The sequence below is a fragment of the Sphaeramia orbicularis genome, chromosome 24, assembly GCF_902148855.1.
Source record: "Sphaeramia orbicularis chromosome 24, fSphaOr1.1, whole genome shotgun sequence".
Classification (NCBI taxonomy): Eukaryota; Metazoa; Chordata; class Actinopteri; order Kurtiformes; family Apogonidae; genus Sphaeramia; species Sphaeramia orbicularis.
Genome location: NC_043979.1, coordinates 41,904,370 through 41,925,205, shown reverse-complemented (window position 1 = coordinate 41,925,205; position 20,836 = coordinate 41,904,370). Strand labels below are relative to the sequence as shown.

The following is a 20,836-nucleotide window of genomic DNA, read 5'->3' as shown; positions in this document are numbered from 1 at the left end:
ACTGCCTCATGATGCACTGATGCATCATCGTACCCAATAATAGATCTCATGCAGTTCTAAGGGAAAACTTTCTTTTAATGTGTTGAAAATTAAAAGGAAATATCCTAGTCTGAACAGAAGAATAGCCTTTAATGGTGTTGTTTGGCTTAGTATTCTCACCAGCTTCTCATGAAATGGAAAAAATGGTTTTCAAGTGAGAGAAGAAATTGTCCTTCTTGTGAAAACCAAATATTTTTCTCTCAATGCAGCCTGTAGACACAGCTTCCAAAAATGAGGTAATATAAACTCACCAAGTATTTATGGCAATATCCCCACTCATCAGCTGTATGCAGTAATTTATATTGTCAGCTAATGCAGTTTCCACACCGTGCGAATCTGGTCTTAAGGGACCGGAGAGAAACAGATGTGAGCTGGGATGGAGAATGATCATCAGTTTGAAGGCTGACAAACTGTCTTCATTCTTTCCTTTACAGTTACACTCAGTGTAAACAATATGGAATGTTTAAAATATATTCTCTGAAATATTTTCAGGTCAGGTAAATGACTTTTAGATCTTTGTTAGTGACAATAAACAAAATAACTGAGTATTGTCAGTTTAGATTTCCAGTTTCATCTGGTAAGAAAAAGTGACCCAAATACTGTTCCTTGCATTTCCCGCTGTGTTGTGACCAATATTTTACTTTAGGCTGCCACTTAGTGAATGTCTTATGATTTAAGCAGCCCCTCAGTTGGGGTTTCCAATTCTGAAACAGATGTGACACATTTATAGTCCATGTTCTTCCACATCCAGCTGTGGCCAAAGTAAATTCTCATCTGTTTTGACCACGGGCTAACCCTCCCCCTCAATAAAAAAGCCTTGCATTTTAGTGTAAGCCTTTGGATTGGTGGGCAGAGCGGCTCTTGGGGAAGCTTTTGGTTCGTTACATAAGTTACTTCTACACTTGAGCCCTGCTCCAGTAGAACATGTAAAAGAAACATTAGAGGGGACAGAGTAGGGATTAGTTGGAGTAATTTTCCTTCTCGGTCAAATTGGAGGTTTCCTGCAGTGTAAGAGGTATGGAAGTACATCATCACTGTCCATGTAAGGAGACCTAAGACCTGTCAAGCAAACATGCTACTAAGAAATTATTCAGCTCCTTCTTTGTGAGGTCAGTTAAGGGCAGCTCGGGCCATGTCCAATCTGGAATAACATGTTTTTTGGTTGAGCGAAACATGATCCATTGCACCCTGGTTTGTTTTCAACCACTGAAATTACAGTTAATTCAGATGTGTGAGCATTATAGTGGCTTGGGTTTGGGTTGTGGGCAGCAGTGGAGGGGCAAGGGCAGATGTTCTGATCCAGCCATACTAAGATGCTCCCATGGTGAGAGATCTCCTCCTCTAATCAGTGTGTTCTCAGACTGGATGTAGTTGGAACACTAATCCAGTCTGAATAAGGCCTGTGTAATTAAATCGAAAACTTAGTGAGGCTCATTTAATTCATAGTAATATTTAATTGATTGTCATAGATGAGCTGAGTTATTATTTAATCTGTATCAGACCAATGTTTGACTTTGAACACCTTAAACAAGCTTTTAATTTAGTTAATCAAACCCAAATTCTTGTCACTTCCCATGAATCTAAGCAGATTCACTCATTTAACCCTTAGGAGTCTGAGCCTATTTTGGCTGTTTTTGAGTACTTTTGATTTTGCCTTTATATACTATATAAAGAAATGTTTACTATACCCATGTTTGGTATATTTTTTTTCAGCACAACTTCATCTATATCATCAGCCTATCATTTTTTCACTTTAACATACTATATCAACATAAAAGGCCAAAAAACACACAAAAAACATAAAATTCGATTTGAAAAATGTATATAATTTATTGCATAAGTAACACAAAGATTCCTTTTCAAAGACTTTAAAAAGTGAATACTGGTTCCACATATTAGGTACTTTTATTCCCGTTTGTTTGCTCCGGTTTCAAAATGTCATATCTCTGGTTGTATTTGCTCTAACAACCTCAAATAAAAAGTGGGAGAGTGTTTCAAGTCCGCACTTTCGAATGTAATTGTCCCCAGTGGTCTACGTGACCGACTTCTGATGCTACGATGTGTTGAAAATGTCATGTGATTCAGTCATGGGGCTGTGACCGTGGACCCCTAAGGGTTAGCCACTTGAGATTATTATGGGAGCCTTATTAATATTAGAAAAGATCAATAAAAGATGAAAAATGTTGGTGTTTTTTTCTGAGTGCAGTTACAGATTTGTGAGTTACAGCCAAAAGCGTCAACATGCAGTTGGTGTAAATTGGTGAGAAACCTGAATGTCTGCTGCACATTATCCCTAAAATCCAGCCTGGGGTGTTTGCATGAATGTGTGTCAGGCACGAATGTGAATTATGTGTCTGTGAATGTGTACCATGTGACTCAGGCAAGATCTGTGCTTATGCGCAATTCCCAGGAAATTGTTTGTATGACTCCTGGAAAAACATAATAAGCTTGATGTGCTTTTTCTCTGGATTGGTCATGTTAAATTTGGCCTATAGGGCAATGACCTTTATGGCTATATATGCAAACCTATATTTAACTATAACTCTATCACTGCTTTTCACTTGATAACGTTTATCTGCACGACTACAAACATTCTGGGTTGTTAAACTATTGTCATCTCGTTTTATCTTTCTTTGCTGATATTTGTAGTTGTTCGTAGTGTTTTCCAAAGCTCTACAGTGTCTTATATTTGAGTTAATGGTAGAAGATAAAATATCCTGCAGGAATAAGAGAATTTCATTGAAATGGAGGAAGTTTCACAACGTCAACTCCAATTACTTCTATTTTCTATAATCACAGGTGACTTAAGTTGTCAGCAGCCTTCATTTAGGAACCTCATTAAACTTATTTCCTTCTTAATCTATATGAACTTGTAACAAGACAACCTCTCAATATCCAAAGCACCTGTGCTGTTTGTCTAGAGAGACCGTGACCTCTCGACCCCGTGCTGACCCACTACCTGCCCTCTGGCCTTGTGGGTAGTGTGGTTGATGGATGTTCTCACACTCACTGTGACAGGCTGCTTATCTCCAGTGGAGGGGAAGAGATGACAAATGGAGAAGAGGTGAAAAGTGTGAAAATGTTAGACAGAACAAGAGATGCTGTCGGTGCAGGATGGCTGGTTTTATTAAATCACCTAAAATGTTGACAGAACTTTGCTAGTTTAACTCAGGATGCTTAACTAATGTTGGGTCTGTGGCTCTGCCTGATCATATTATAATGTGTACTTGATGTTATGTGTTTGTGCGACAGTTTTCAGCCATGTCAAATTCAGGTTAAGAAGACAAAGTCGTATGCATCCTTTTACTCCTCCTACCCTTCTTGTTTTTTGAGATAATGCCCTTGGTCCATTTCAGCTAACTGCCAGAATTAAACTAATTGGTGGATTCTTAACCAGAGGTCCTTTTGTTTTCCTGCATAATTTACATGACAGAAGGTTTTCAGAGACTTTTTCAGAGGTGCTACAAAGTCACTTGGCGGGGAGGCTGTACTGTATTTTTAGAAAGATGACAATGTGAAAACAAATCCTCTCAGGAGGCGAGTGCTAAGCTGTGATGTTTCCAGGGACAGTGCTGGAAAAGTTTTGTTGTTGGTGAAGTTTCAGAAGACAATAGCTGACTCCCTGTGGATGACTTCCCCGGACAGAAGACTAACTCAGCATGCAGGTGCTCCTCTCACTCCATTCAAAACTTATGTGTCTCCCTGGTTACTATTGTCCCTTTCTCAAAGCCTTCCGCTTTAACTCCCCCCCCCCCCCCCCCCCCCCAACACACATTGAAACCTATGTGAAAGCATTTAATACACATGCATAAGAGCTTATCACACAGTGGATACACATGCATGTAAATACACATCCATCAGCAGAAACACAGTATGTGCTGCCCTAACTTGAACCAGGACAGCTGTTGCATTGTTTAAAAAAGGGTACAGATACACACACACACGCACACACACACATCCTCTGACCAGTAATAATCCCCATTCACGGGCAGTGGGGTGTGAGAGTCTGACCGCCATGCATGCTGCGCTTGGGCAAAACCTGAACAGTCACAGCCAACTAATACACACATGACTTTCACTCTGTATGTGTGTTTTTTCTCTTGCACCCGCAGACTTCTATCACTTCATCACTAACTGCTTGTAAAGTGGAAATAATGTATATTTGTCTGTGTGTGATTGTGAAAAACACCCCCTGTTGTGACAATGATGCCATTAGTGTGTGCAGGTCTGCATTACTATACACCCCCTGATGTGGTTCTGTGTGTGAACTGAATGACCCACTGAGTGCATGTATTTATGGATTCAGGGCAAAAACAGTGTTAACTGCAATTTAGGCCACAGTTAAAATCTTTTGGCCTTCCCAGTGGGCTAAGAGTGTGTGTGTGTGTGTGTGTTTACAGTGGTTTGCTCATGATGTTCTGTGAGTGAGTGCAGTGGTTTTGGTTTTGTAATCAGCTTGTGTGTTGGCTGACTACACCAGGCTGTGGAAATGATAACCATCAGTAATGGCTGTTTTAGCTTCTGGCTATCTGCTGAGGCTTTGGCAGGATAACAACCAGCACATAGTACCTTCCTCTTCCACCAAAGTTGTTGTATATGAGTGGGCTTTAAGTCTTCATATGTAGAGCCTCCACAGTGGGGTCTGCATATGTGGTGGCAGACTGGAGACTCACCACCAGAGGGCGACATATTAATTTTTTCAGCATTTTTTATTTTTCTCTTATGTTTTTGTGACTAATGCATCAGTTTACACCCTACCATTGTATTAATCATAGGGTGCAGCACCTAATTGTTCTTTTTAAAACACCTAAATCATATGAAATGGGAGGAAAAATGATTTGATCATGATGTCTTATCCTCCTGAGACCCAGGAAAGGTTTTGGCTTTTTTACATTAAATAATTGCCTTGATTGGCAATGATAAGTAAAGCTGTGAAACTCTTCCCCAACAGAGGACAAAAGTGCATTGCTGGATCTCTAGAGGATATAGCTGCACTAATTGCAGTTCAGATCACTTTATTCTTATTTAACCAATGTTAAACTCCCCCTCATGAGGTGTTACACTTATCTCATAGTCTCAAGGTTTTTTCTCCTTGCTAAGGGTTTACTGTGACCTGAAAATCTGCAAACTGTAATGGAAACAGGAAATGCCTTGCACAGACATTCACTGACAAGGTAGTGTTAGACTCACCTTTTTGGTAATGATTTGTCAGTTTATTTGCCACTTACGTTTTTATCTGCTATCTGCTGCACTTGCATCTGTCAGGTATTACCTCTGTCCATCTGTGCATCCCTCTGTGCTTCTGTGTTTTCACCTCCAGTTAAATCAGTTGACGCTTTAAAGGTTGCCATTAGGTTGGGGACAGTTTTTGTGCATATTGAAGTATTATATTACACATCTTCTACTGGATGTGTGCTCTCGGTATCAGCAACCCTTACACTAGTGTTGATATTTTGTCTGCATGCAGCTTTTTTTTCCCCACATGATCCCGTGTCATTTGAGTTCACCAGCTGACAAACAATACGCCAAGTCTTTTTGAACTTCCACCCATTTGAGCACTGGAGGTGATGCAGTTAATTATCTACAGCCTGGTGTCCATCTGTGTTTCTTCTCCGTGTGCCTGTTGCAATCAGAGACGAGAGCTGGAGGCTGGATAATCTGGGTTTACAGATTAGAACAGCAGAGGAAAGAAGGAGGCGTAGGATCTGAGAGGAGCGGCCATGTGGATGCCACTGGACAATATTCCTGGTGCTCTGTTGTAAATGAAAGGAGTAAGAGGAAGGAAGATGTTATTAGAAACTGGACGCTTATCTGGACATTGTTTTAGAAGCATTTTTCTGTGGTTATGCTCTTTGGATGATTTTTTTTTTTTTTTTTTACACGCAACAGTTTCTTGACTTTTGGGACTCTTTTACAAAAATGTGTGGTGGATACTTTAGGGTAATTGCAAATAGCGGCATTGCAGAAATGGCTTTAGCATAGTTTTAACCGCTGACATTTGCAATAAGGGAATGGCTTTTGTTTTTTAAACCTCATTTTTGCATTTTTTGGAGGACTGAAATATCTTGTGGCTACTTTTTGGGGTCAGGATTCTTGTTTTCTGCAAGCTGCCAGATATCCAACTGATAATCATGGATGATTTTTAATAGCTTTATGCTGCAATAGTTGCGTGGAATATTTGTTTTGGAGTTAAATCTTGTAATCTAACACTGCACACAGCCTTCTTTTGTCAGGCAAATCAGTGCAGGTCAATAGGATCCCCTGAGAGGAGGAGAGGAAGGACAAAAACAGTAGGAGGAGAGAGAGGAGGAGGCAGAGGGGGATTTGGTCCCCTGTGGGTTCAGAAACCTCCAAAACCTCCGTCCCATCTTCCCAGAAAGAGAGGGGGAGGCCTGTTCAGGGTTTGGGAGAAGGGGGGAGGTCTTCCACACACATCCCTCTGCATCCCACCACCTCAAGTGGAGGATCCACAGAGAGAGAGAGAGAGAGAGAGAGAGAGAGAGAGAGGGTCTTGCAATAGGAGTGATACATTGAAGTAGGAGGAGTTGGGGGGGCTTGGGTCCTGGATAGAGCAGGGGTGGGTGGGTAGGGGGGAGGTTAGGTCTTAGCCAGGGATGATCACATACGTGCACTGCCTCTCCTCGGAGCCGGTGGTCAGCTGCTGGCACAAGGCATGCTATGAAGACCCTCCTGGTAGGAAACGAACTCTGTGCTCTTTCCAGCCCACCAGCAAGATGGGGAACAGCCTCCAGCATGAGGCCATCCCCAGTTCCAGGTCTGCTAGGCCAGAGGGCTGCCTACGTAAAAGACTGCTCTCAGTGTCAAAGGTCCACCAGAAACGGGATTCTCTTTGGACACCAAAGCCAATGCTTGGACCCATTGCTAAAGGCTCACCTGGGAAAGCACAAGCCTACGAGGATGGAAAAGGTACAGACAGAAGGGCAGAACAGATTGGTTACTGTAGATTTAGGTAATGGGGTTAATTTAAAGACACTGAAGTTGTTAAATGAGTTAGTAAGTTTCATTGGATCTGTATATTGAGATAATTTGCCTGTGTCTCAGCTGTTTCGTTGAGAAAATCAAGGCTTTTGAACTAAAAGGTGCTGTGATTCTCTTTCACTTCAGGTCTGAATTACTGATGTAGTGGCCTCTGTGAACTTCTTAACAGACTTAGCTTGACACCACTTAGCTTTTTTTTTTTTTTTTTTTTTTTTTTACAGTAATGATTATTGTCTTGGTCTTGGCTGGGAAACTAACGCCAGCTTCTAGATATACTTAAGTCACCTGCAGTGATTATGTGAAATAATTATATGGTGTATGTCAAAGTGCCAGAAAGTCACAACACATGTTGTGGCAAGCTTTTCCCAAGCTGGGCTTAGTCGCCTCTCATTAGGTGATTTCCATCCCCCTGTAGCTGAATGATCTGTGCCGTCTGTCTTTCCGTGTGTAGCTCTGTGTATTTGTGTTTTGCTGTGTTGCGTGTATTGTTAATGCAGATTGTGGCTTTTTGACCTCCCAGACCTTTGACCTTTGATGTGGTTGAAGGGGTCCTCAGGCAGGATCTGAATGAGCCATAGAGAAAGACTAAAAATGGACATGCATATGTTCAATGCTTGAATATATGATTTTAACAACTCTGTAGTCAAGAAAGAAGTGTTGGATTTTCTGGTAATTATTTTCACATTAAAAACTGAAATTGGGCCATCGTGCAGGAATTTATCAACACATTTGCAAATGTGTGTGTTCATACACAGTATAAACTTTTTAATATGTCTGCATCAGTTTGCATGCTTGCATGCTCTATCCTAATTTGGGACAGTAGAACATTATAACTGAGGATGCTCCCCTGGGTGGCCACCCTTGGGAACAAGACACAATAGTAAACAGCTGGAAGTGATGGGCCAGGCCTGCAGGGAAGTGAAACAGAAGTGACAGTATGGGGGTGATGGGGTTGACGCTGCTGGGGTTAACAGAGGTGACCCACTTTCACCTCTGCTACTACATAAAGGAGCCATCAGAGACGTAATGGCAGAGTGTTGTGGTATATGAGTAGTTGAACAGAATGCAAGCAGTCTCTGTTTTCCTGTTGAGTATTTGATATAAAAGATATTGTCTGAAGAGGGAGGCATTGTAACTTTTGTAACTTTTCTTTCATGTTCTCTTAATTAGAGTCTTTGCCTAACTATCCACTTACCTATTAACTAACGTATTTCTACATGAATGCTTATCAAAATATCAGTCCTTAATGTCTGTGTGTTCAGTGTAACAACACACTGCCAGACGAGCATGGCCTGTCCTCATGCCTGCTTTGGCTAACACGTCATGACAGCTCAAGATGTCGCTGCCATGGTACAGTATTGTCTGGGCTCTGTAGATTGAATGAACCTCCCCGTCAGTCTGTTTTCATGCTCTGTTGAACAGGCAACCCTCGCACACAAATTTAGAGTTTTGCTAATTTGTCTTTTGTGTGCATTTGTCTCTGTCTTCCTGCATGCTTGCTGTTTCTTTCTGTTTTGTTTGGTTTGTCTTGTTCTTTACCCAACAGTTTTTTCCTGTTTCCTCCAATCCTTATATTTATTTTCTATCTGTTTAGAGAAGGAGCAGGTGTTTTCAGCATCCCCCATACTCCCTTGGTGGGAAGGCAGGTTCAGCTATTGACCAATCAGTGCCAACAGCTCCCGAGAGGGAAAGAGCACCTGAGGAAGGCCAGGCTTGTAGAGTAACTAGATAAGGCCAAAGGAAATGGATTGACTGCATTTATGAGGGAAGCGTGGCTGAAAACCATTTAGGGTAATATAAACGTGGGAGGGGTTGTTGTAGGCTTAAGTTCTTTGTTGTGTCTTCTCCTCTTCTCTACTTCATTCATACAAACAAAACTGGTTTTCCCGTCAATGCAAGAAGACACAAACCTGTTTTTCTTTCTAGATAAATAGATTGAAGATGTACTGTAGTCAGCTGTCTGGGCCTGAGTTGCCGGTTTCTTGGTAGGAGCTTATCACTTATTAATGGTAGAGGATATTGCCTCTTTTTTTCACTGCACTACAAAGTGGAAACAAAGCTGCTGATGTTTCTCCTCTCTTCATGCCGTCAACTCTTCTAGTGAAGTGGACTAGTGTATTAATGTATAGTAAAAGTGACAAAGCAGATGATGAACTGGACTCCTTGTGTTTTTGAGAGAACAGGCATCCGTTAAAAGCACCACGATTAGTATTGTCTCTGACATGGGAATTTGAGGTAAGGTGGAAAATCAGAAGAAACACAATGCAGTTCATTAGTTGGCAGTTTGTGTTTTTTATCTACACATACACACAGTCTGCCAAAGATTAGTAAAGACAAGTATGAAACCCCCAGTAGCAGGTTGGAGGATCGGGGAACAATGGAATAGGGACCATGACACACCGCTTAATGAGATGAAGCAAGCACTGGGATTTCACACTCACATACACACTCACACACTTTCGGGAACTGGGGTCAGGGGTTGCTTAGGGTCATTCAACTGTAAAATGGGTTAAGGCTCTGTTTTCCTTCAAAGCAACTATGTCTACCTCAATCTCTGTCTTTCTGCCCTTCTGAACCAGTTTTAATGAAGGCAAAAAATTTGACATCATTTCATCACCTAATAATATGTTTAAAATTTGTTTGCTCTTTTTGCTCAAAAAAGTGTGATCATTTTTATTGTTCAGCTTTCAGGAATAGACATGCCGTTTACTGCAACCGAAAAGGTGTTCTGTGTATTGAAGTACACCCAAACTCAGTCAAATGTGAATGTGCAACGTGAATTTGTTGGAAAATTTCAATAACAAGCACCACCAGGAAAGCAGATTTGGATATGGCATAAGAAGTTTCAAGAGGAAGTCTGTTTGTGGTGGAAAAAAGGATCTGGGTTAGGGTTAGGGTCACAAGCAGCATGCACATTGAACATTTGTAATAACTTTGGAACATTATAAAATTACCATCCCCCAGAATTTTTCGTTTGAAATTTGTAGAATAATACATTTTATGTCCAAAATAAATCCTATTAAGTATCATTTCTCCTGACCATGTAGTCACTTCGATATGGACATCTCAAATGATGTCAGTTTTTTTGGGACACACTGTATATGTAGTGAATGCACTTATGGTCATTTTTGTTTATCCCACATAAAATCGGTCGGTGTGTGCGCTGCGTCCTTCCTGCCCACATCGATGCAGAAAAATCATTTGGAGGGGTGATATAGGAGGTGAAGTGTAATCGGTGGGTAATAGCTAGCTGTGTATCTAACAGACGGAGACCTCTCAGCTTGTTAAGGCCCTAATAGGTAATGGCTGACTGCTGATTGGCTAAACAGGTGCTCCTCCATCATGTGTGACCAAAGGCTAATGAAGTCATCACTGATGAATACTGGGCGCTAATCGAGTTGTGTGGAGCTCTGTCTGGGTGTCATTTATCCAGAGATCCCTGGTGTTTTTAAGTCTGCTGCTCACTGGCCACTGACTGTGCAGCAAACCTTTGTTTATCCTGATTTTTCTTAAGTTTTGCTTCACAACATCGTCACATTATAGTACAATATGTATCTACCCAAATGTAAGGGTTTCAACAACGGACCGCATGCATCTGTTGTTTTGATATCTAATAGTCATGCAAAATCTGCAGTCAGTCTGCGTGTTGGTTGCATGACATACTGCTGTCATAGAAAACTTGTTCAGATTAAAAGAGTGTATCTGGGCTCAGCTGGCTTTTCATTTGGGGAGCTGGAAGTGATTGAGGATAAGAGTGAAGAGGAATAAGTCAGAGAGCTGCATGTATGTCAGAAGGGATCAGGTGTCGGGGAGGGATTTAAGCCCCATATGTGTACAATTGAGTTTTACTTAATGGCTTGATTATCACATTAGGACATGACTGCCAGATAATCTCTGAAATCTACAGAGACATTTATCTTTGCATTGAGTTTAAATGTCAGATGGAGATGGAGATGGAGCTGTCTCGCTTATTTTCACACAGATTAAAAATGTTCATTGGTGCTTTATTCAGGGTGATTTTTCTATCCATATGTACTGGTACGCAAATGATGTAATTGTTTTGGTTTCATCTCTTTCTTTAAATTTCACATTTACTTATGAGCTGAGCAGCAATGTACAGGGCTGAGTTTGTTGTTCTACCTCTGACAAAGGGAGCCTCCTGCAGGTGGAGTCCATTTACTGCGCTGTATGGCAACAGATAGAACAAGATAAATGGTTCTGGATGATATAATATGCCCAGACTTCACACTCATGTGTCTGAGGGACCTGCTTTACTCTGTTCTCTCCTTGCCTTTCTGGTTCCTCTCAGATTTCAGAGGGTATAGTGCACATAGTTAGGTTATTGGTGACACATTTTACAGACACCTGAGAAGCGGCACATAAATGAGAAATAAGAACAGGTCGTCATCCATGGGAGGGCTGCCTGTTAAACTCATTAAACTCAAAAAGTCCATGTTTACACGCTCATGAATAAAAACAGAGATTTCTTTATCCACTGTTTTCATTACAGATGAATAGATCTAGACAAGCTTAGAATTCTTTGTACTGGAAACAGAATTACAAGTAATGCAAGTTTGTATTAACACTCTCATTTGGCCAACGTATTTTGAAAACAAATGCAATTACAAGACTTAACGGTGGTTTTCTCCAGCCACACAGTGTACCCTCTGATTCAATAGTGGTGGTGTTGTTTGTAAGACAATCTAATTGAAAAATCTAATTGCGGTGTAGAGCTGGATCAGTGTGTCTAAGCGCTCTGTGGCTGTGCTGACCCTAGTCACAGCTCATTTCTTTAATGAGGGCTGCTTTAGTAGATTTTTTTTTCCACCTCATGCTGGTTTGAGTCTGGTCCTCTGAGGTTTCTGCCCCCATTTACCCTACTGCCCAGTTTTCTCTGTCTGCTACAAGACTACTTTGGCTGACATTAAATATGTGTCCTATAGAAAGCAAACTATTTTCATCACAGATGTAGTGTTAGTGATATTTGATATATGTGAATGCCTGTACTATTTGTGTTGTCCTGAGATTTTAAAGCAGATGGAAACAAATTAATTGCTGTGGTATTCATTAGAAAAGAGGTAAGAACAGTTACAATAAAAGAATAATCAGATTTCTGTGGTCAGAGAACTGTGCTCCACTGTCTACACAAACTCATCTTATTTTATTCAGACTCTTTCATCTGCACCAGACCCCTCTGTTCTCCATCATGTTCCCCTGTTCCAGTCTCCTCAGCCCCGGACCTCTTTATGTCCAAATCAGCTGGAGGTTCCATTAAGCCTCAGAAAGGAAATCCAAGCCTCTGAAAAGCTCATGTCCCCCCATAGAGACTGATTATGAAAGGAGAGAAAGAAGGGAGGGAGAAGAGTGAAAGTGATTTTAAGAGGCTCTTTAAATCTGTCTCGTTAATGAGTTGTCCTCACCATGGCAACGTCTCTTTTGGAGGGTGTGCACTCCACATGCAGAGATGGATTAGGGGTAAAGACAAAAAAGGCGGAAAAATGGAGAAAAACGAATGCTGCAGACATTTTCTTTGCTTGTAAAACCACAGGGGAACGTGCCCTGATGACAGTTTTACTCTAATTTTTGTTTGTTCATACCGAAGCTAAATGCCGTGACTGCTTTTAACCATGGTGACATTGAAAAACCAATTACATTAGTTTCAGTTGTTGCTCCTTTTTCCCACAAGGGGGCATCATAATACAGACAAGCACACTGACCCACTGACTGGTGGAAAGTGCAGTGTTTCTAGTCTGCTTTTATATTCAATCTCAAAGTAGACTATCAGTGAATTATCAGTTTTAACAGATGCATTGATTGCTGATCAGTACTCAAAAATGTATTTGTGCATGAGACTAAATTAATTGTTTGGATTTTGGTGGCTATTAAATGAAATTAGCATTGAATTAATTGCCCACCAGACACATCAAGATGCTTATCTGCCCAAAAAGAGACACATGGGGTGTCAGAAGGAATTTAATTTGGAATAATGATGGTCTTAAATTTTGGGGGATATTTGATCAGGGAGTTGGTCTTGCTTCCCCAGGGGCCCATTAGGAGGGCGCACTCCCCACATACAAGAGAGGCCTGCTCTCTGTATTAATGCCTCCATCTTCTCATTATTGCTCAGATGGGACAGAAGGGGGAGTGACGGAGCGTTCGACAGGCAGAAGGAGGGGGAGGTTAAAGGGGGCAGGAGGAGAGAGGGAAGGAGGGGTTAAGTGGATTTGGGGTCCTGCTTTTTTTCCTAGACAGGGTCTCCATATGAGATTATCAATGAAGCTGGTCTTAACATATGCATGTGCGCATACATACACATTCTACAGAATGTATATCCCTGCTGATAAGTCAGATGGCACTGCTGATCACACAGTGGTGTGTGTGCATGGGGGTGGGTGTGTATGTATGTGTGTGCATTCAGTCCATATGAGTGTGTGTGTGTGTGTGTGTGTCACAGATGATACTGATCCACATCATCTCGCACTAAGCCTGTTCTGAGACATATTTAAACCTCCCTGATTACAGTCATGGGTGCATAACAACAACTTTTACGCACAAGAGTAAGAGTCTTAAGCCATAGTGGCTGAGGTTGTGCTTAGTCCTGGCAATTCTTTGACCAATAAAAAGCTGGTATAATATTTCCCCATTAACCTCTTTAGCCTGGAGATATGCAAGTGTAAAGAAGCCGGTACTGCTCTCACTCAGTAATAATGTAAAATATGTTGGCTAAGTAACGTGAAAAGTTGGCCCTCAAATTATCTTGAGTTCTCAAGGATATATTGGGTTTCTTTGCAGCACAGAAAAACAAGGACTTTGATTTTTTTTTTAAATTAATTTTCACATCTTGATTTGGAAAAAAGAAAATAAGTGGAAAACATATTTTCTAGACTACTATTCTCTTTTTTTTTTTTTTTTAAATCTACAGTTTGTAAAATAAATTCATGAAATCAATTCGAGCATTAACCAATGCAGTCAGAATGTTTACAACTGTATGAGAATCTGAGCCAAAACAAGGTTTGAAGTACGGCATGCGATGAACGTATACTCCTACGCAGAGCTGACTCTATGTCTGGAACACTGTCCAGCTTGTAAATGCAAGTTTTTTTAGGGTTTGGTTGACAGCCCTGAACATACGACAGAGCTGAATCCAAAAGGGAAAAGAAAATTAGATGCAAAGGTTTTGTGAAGTCATTTGCGATCTCCAACATGGGGGAGGCAGCAAATGGAACCCAAATGGAAGGCAGAAGGTCTACACCCAGAGTAACAACATTTTTGGCCCATATGTTACTAAACATGCTAGCAGTTGAATATTAAAACCATTTAATGCATGACAAATGCTGAAAAAACTGTTCAAAAGCAATATAAAGTCTTACTGACATCTCCAACAAATGTAACACTGAGATTTAAATTGGATCAATGTGATGGGCAAGTTAAGCCCATCCAAAGCCAGTCATGCAGTGTAATTATATTGGTAATACCGGTAATCAATGCCAGGCCGCCACCAGAACTCACATCCGACTTCAAATAATCTAACCTCCTGATTGCACTATCGCCCCAGGTCTGATTGTCTTGTCCACTTCCTGAACTTGTGGTCATTGGTCAGAGGTTGTATAATGGGACTGCTGATTGGATGGTTTGGTGTGGCGACTACCTCCTCCCCTCCCCAAATGACCTACTGTTGTTGCTGATGGGAACTGAGGTGCAATGTGGGAAGTGGGTCAAACACTATTTTTTTTTTTAATTTTCCCCAGTGAGCTGTAAATAAACACACACATGGATCTCTAGGTTGCTAATACACACACAAACAGTACATTCGTGCACAAACAACGCTCTGTCTGAGTTGTAGGCTAGCCCCAGGTGGCTTGTTGCTTTGTGCCCTTGAGCTACTGGAGGCACTTAACCTAAATTAACTCAGTCTGTCTGTCTGTGTGCCTCTGTGTCCAAATCAGACAAGACCCTCTCGTCAGCAGCATGAGATGAACATGAGGGTCATGGTGGTAGCAGAAGCGACCACTGTAAAGCTAAGCTCACGTGCACAGCTGCAGAAGTGAATATATGTCTTCTGTGCTTTCTAGGACCAGTTTTCTCAAGGTGTTGTGTTTTGTAGGTGATTTGGCTTAAACGTGTTAGCTAAAAGCTTTCAGTGCTACGCATGCAATTAAATGTTGATGCCAATGGATCCTCTAGTTGTAGCAAATAAATTTAATATTCCAGCTGCTACCTACAGAATGCTGTCATTTACTAGACTGGACATTATTCACTTCACACATTTAATCAAGCTAGTAGTGAGGTTTATATGCGGCATACTGAAACTGTGTGTATTACTAACACACAGAACACACAGTGGACATCTACTTAAATGCTCCACAGAGTATTGTATCTGAGAGTTCGTGTCAGATTTATGGCATTTTGTGTGTAAAGTTAATTATAAAATTGCATTAATAACACATATAGGCCCTTAGGAGAGAAGAGCAGACAGTCCTGTGTTGAAATGTAGGTCAGAAAACCAGTGTGGCAGCCAACGTAAGGTTGTATATGCAGGCATCCTATTGTGATGGCATGTGCGCACATGAGCAGTTTATTGTCATTAGACTATATGCATGTGTGCATTTATTGTCTTATAACCTACATGTGCAGGAGTCTGTGAATTGCAGAAAGACAAAAAGGTACAGGAATGCATCAGGGCCTTTATTTGTACCCCTTGGTAACTAAGTTGCCTGTTGTCTAAAAGCAGTAGATTAGAAACAGCTGCAGGCACCCATTGACACTTGGATCCACAATGATGTCAAGCTGCTTTCAGCCATTTCAATATAGTGAAACGTGTTATCAGAACGCCTAGGATTGACATAACGTGTAACTGCACACACACAAACATACTTAGATCATGTGGTTATTGATGGAGCAGGTCCTCAGAGGTTCCACAAGAGAGTGAGAAGCACCAGGAGTCGATATGAGTGGAGACAGTATGGCTGGATGGTAATGGCCCCTGATGTAGTCTGAGGTCGGTCTCTATGTTCCGCTACTATTTTCTGAATGAAGGTGTCCACTGGGAAGACTTTTTTTTTTTTTTTTTTTTTGAAAGCATGTCAGACATGTTACACACATGCTGCCAGAAGACTGAGTTGAATTATTGAATAGACAGAAAAGCGCTGAACTGGTAGAAATAGCTATTCTTTTTTGACAAGATTGTCAAGAGTTATTATGGCCCAGCTTGCTGACTAGTCACATATAACAGTACAATCATATAGTGGCACGTATGCAGAAGTATTGCTGGCTGTGCAATATGATGACAGGACGATCCAAAAAAAAAAAGTCCCACAGTATTTCTTCGGACCACCTTTAGTTTTGATTAACATTGCCATGACATCATGTCACTAAGCTTACACAATGTCACCGCATTTACCGCACAGCATTGCTCACCTAAGACCTGACCCACTGAAGCAACCCCAGATTATAACCATGCCTACAGCCCTACAGGCTTGTACTGTAGGCACTAGGCATGATGGGTAATCACCTCATCCACCTCTCTTCTCAGCCTGATGTGCCCATTGCTCTAGAACAGGGTCAATCTGGCCTCATGAAACCACATGACCCTTTTCCACTGAAACACAATCCAATCTTTATGCTCACTAAAAACTGAACTGAAATGAGAAGCCACTTACTGCATCAGTTAGGGTTAAAGAACTAAATAAATGATGATTTGTGTTCTTTCACATGGTACTACTGGCACAAAGCAGGGCAATATTAAGCAGCTGTATCTATAGCCGTTCCAAATATTTTGTGATCAATGTCATTTTCAGATCATCATATAAATATCATCGCAGTGATATAAAATTGAACACTGTGCTGTAAGATTTGGCTTCGTTACCCACTATATAACTGCTTTATTCAGCGTTCTTGGCCTTATGAACTTGATGTTGTCTTGCCAACCTGCAAACTTTTCTAGCTTCCAGTGTCCAGCGCATTGTCCTCTCAACAGTCATGTGGGGTTAGATAGCATTAGATTTAAAACGCCGTTGCCAGGGGGGAAACAGACGGTTAGCTACAAATCCATCTCGACAGCAACGTAAAACCTCTTAAGTTAGCAACAAAACTGCCACCCTCTCTGAAGGCACCAAAAGCTCAGGCGTACAAATCACCCTGCCCATAAAATAACACCCTTTAAACTCGCTGCTCAACAGGCGTGTTCATGTAAATGTGACCCGTCTTTTATTGCACGGAAGCTAACACGAGGCTATGAAAATTTACCCATTGAAAAGAACCCAAAGGAAGGACTTATTTAACTGCTAAATAGCTTAAATGTTTGCGTGCCTCCCTGTCACCTTTGACTCCTGTGTTTTTGTTTTTGCTCTTGGTTAGATACCTGGTTATATATATTTTTTTTTCTTCATGTTGGGTCTTGTTTTGTCACCACACTGAGGTACAAAGATAACATGCACCACACTATGCTTCAGACTAGACTCTTGACTTGTCTGTCCACATGCTGAAACAGACAGACATGTATCCTCTATCTGCTCTTTCTGTGTTACTTGCTCTTTTATCCTGGCTTAAATTTCAAAGGGCCTCTATAGGGAGCACTGGGGTCAGACGCCAGGGGAGAGAAAATTAGGCATGACGGCCAAGCCTGCTGGGCTTTTGTATATGTTTGAGTGTTTGTCTTTTTGGGTATAATATCTATTTTTTCTACCTATGGATGTTTTGCATTCACACTCCATATATCTCTCCGTTTCCCCTACCGCTCACCCCTGACTTTTCTCTCAGCTGTCTTTATCTCATCTCAGCTGCTTCTTTTGTCCCTGTAAATGCTATCCTGTCTCACATCGCTACTCAGCAAAAAGCCTCTGCTTCTGCCACATCAAAGAATCTTTCAGTACTTTTGGGCAAACTTTGTCTCCCGCCTCTTTCTTCTGGTTGTTTTTAATGTCTTTGTGAAGTTTTGCTTTTGATACCATCATTTTTCCCAAGCCCACATTTGTATTGTGCTTCCGTCTTTCAAAGTCATTTACATGCTGTGTGTGAACAGTTACATGATGTTTGAATAGAAAACACCAATGTAAATGTATTACCACATCAAGCTTATACACATGCATTATGCTGGAGCATTAAGTCACATATAAAAACACAAAGAACAGAGTCTGAATATGTTAGTGCTGGTGTGTGCAGGGCGTAGTTTGCAGGGTGCCACCCAGACTTAGAGGGTTTTCTCATGGATCACAAAGGAGGAGCAGCCTATAGAGGGAGGCCCCTTCGCTTTTCACTGAGATGAATACACCAGCAAACACACACATACACAAAATACAGAGATTTGTAATTCACATAAAACCACCCATCTCCATGCTGGAAGTAGCTGGTTAAATAATTTGCACTAAGTGTTGGAAATTTAAAGCACAATTGTCTCCATGATTCAGCCCTTTTAGTCTGACATCTTGAGTCGACCATATTCTGCATCTAATCATGCAAATGCACCGCTGATGGGTCCCCTTCAGAACCACTAAAACAATAGTTTTGGGGCCTCTGACTTACTGATGCTGAGTTTTCTGTCTGCGCAGATGATTGATGACTGAATGGAACGCTGAGTGGAGGGCTGTGTGTTGTATCAGTTTTTTTTTCCTCTTAAGATGTGTACGTGCGCACAGCAATGGAGGGCACTCGTTAGGTGCCAATATTGCTTGCGTGAATGTATAGTATGTGTGTGTGTGTGATGGAATCCCAGCTGCTTCAATGGAGTAGGTCATATGGAAAGACCAGAAGATGGGTGGGGGAAGGAAGGAGTTACCCACTAACCTCTATCTGCTGAACAGACATAACACAAAACAGAGAGAGAGAGAAGGAGACAGGCTAGAGTAGAGACAGACAGGGCTCAGAGCCAGAGTATGGTGTCAGACAAAGGTCATTGAGAAAGTGCGGGAGATTATTGGAGTGAATGTGTGTGTGCGAGAATGCTGTTAAGATCATTAGTTCCAGAAAAACAGTTATTCCGGTGTGTTTGCTCAGCCTCGCCTCTCCATCACCTCCTCTTTACGGTGTGTTTATGTTTCAGAGAGAATTAGTGTTTATTCAGGAGTCAGCTTGAAGTTTAACTTCGCTTAACTGCCTTTTTATGAGTCCTCCAGTGAGTTGTGTTATCCGTGTTTCCCTTTTCTGACCTGTATTTATGGCTTAGTAACACTGAAATGGCATGTTATTACCATAGCACCGTCATTAAATCTTTCCGCTGGGTTTAGTTGAAGGATAGCAACCAGTGCTTTTCATCTTCACCGATAACCTCTGATGCTGCAGTAAAGTTATGGAACACTACAGCTAGAGTTTGATTTTTAAAGAAATATCTCTATGATCCTCACACTATACTCACTCCTCTCTCCCCTCTATCTTGGTTAATAGATTATTCATGTCTTGCTCTACATCTCAGAGGACTAAAGCGATCAGATTCCCATTGACCCCTGATGCTGTGCTTTCATTCACAGAGATGTAAGGATGAAAGAACGGGGGAAGGGATGAGAGAATGGGGATGTTGCTCTGCATGCTATAAATTATAGATTTTCATTCACAGAAAAAAGAAGCAGGAGAGATGAGAGGACTTTTGCTTTGTGAACAAGCAAATGGTTATATTAAAGACTCAGGTTGTCACTGAATGTTGGTGTTTTTGACTGCTTATCAAAGTAAGTAACTGTGTGAAAACATCACAAATTTAAAAAGATGTATAAAAACCTTATTTTCCAGAGATAGAGATATAGTAACAATGAACGCGAGTACAACAGTAATAGTTACTGGTGGTATGTAATTATTTCTTCTCTTTCTTGTAATTTAATGACTGACTTATAGACTTTATATATTAGCTGATTAGCCAAGTCATGTAAAATTGGAGTGGGACAATATAAGCCCAGCTTCTTCCTACTTCTTTTCAGACTTAAAGTATTGTTAAAGAGCCACAATGAAATTGCTATACATTTGTGTGGTATTTGTTTTATTTTTTGGTTGATTTATTTCCATATGTTTGAGTGTCCTTTTAAATCTGAAATTTCTTTTGTCTACTTATGTTTGAAATTAAGTCTATCTGTATCTGTCTATAAGTAAGGATTCTCACACCATGACTTTAAGATACCTGCATTAAAAAGGTATTAAATTAGTATTTGTTCCTCATTTTAGTCACGCTTCTTCAACATTGTTGCCTGCACACACAATCACAAAGTTTTTGTGTACGCTCATGCGTGAGGGGGAAAAAAAACTTGGCCCATTTTCAGCTTCGCATGTTTTTCTGCTAATCTCAGCCTCACAGGTTTTCTACAAGGGGAGGGTGTGCAAGGTCAGAGCCTGAAAAGAAAGCAAGGAGGGAGGGGTGAGGGTGTAGGTAAAAATCAATACAGGCTAGATTACATTAGCAGGAATGAAAGCTTAACTGTGTAAAAGCCAGAAGAGGAGTTACAAAAATAAATTGTGGATGAGGAGATGTAGAGGGATGAAAGAATGAAGAGGGTGAGGATTTTGACATTAGAGTATAAGGTATAAGGTGAGGGGTTTAGAGGGTCAGCTTAGCTCTCTCCTCTTAAGTCCAATTAGAGAAATAAAAGCTGAGACCTGTCAGGAAAAGGGGAACAAAAAAAAGATGTATGCGAGTACAGACACTAGATAGAAGACACCAGAACAGGGGTGTCAAACATGTAGCCCATGGGCCCAAATCAGTCCACTTGAGGTTCCAATTGAGCCCACGGGAGGAATTTGTGAAGTGCAAAAATTACACTGGAGATATTAAGGGCATCAACGGTCAAGGGCGTCAAACTCATTTTAGTTCAAGGGTCACCTA

General features: G+C 41.1%; 1 protein-coding gene across 6 annotated transcripts in view; it reads left to right on the top strand.

The window, feature by feature from the left end:
• nhsl1b (NHS-like 1b) overlaps nt 1-20,836 on the top strand; it is a 113,235-nt gene that overhangs the window by 61,452 nt on the left and 30,947 nt on the right. The window contains exon 1 of one of the 6 annotated variants that reach the window (XM_030128640.1): nt 6,642-6,966. The exons of the other annotated variants lie outside the window; for them this stretch is intronic. Within the exon in view, the coding sequence (XP_029984500.1) occupies nt 6,654-6,966 (313 nt within the window). The 5' untranslated portion in view covers nt 6,642-6,653. Of the gene's footprint in view, nt 1-6,641; nt 6,967-20,836 lie in introns of those variants that run through there. 6 annotated transcript variants of the gene reach the window in all.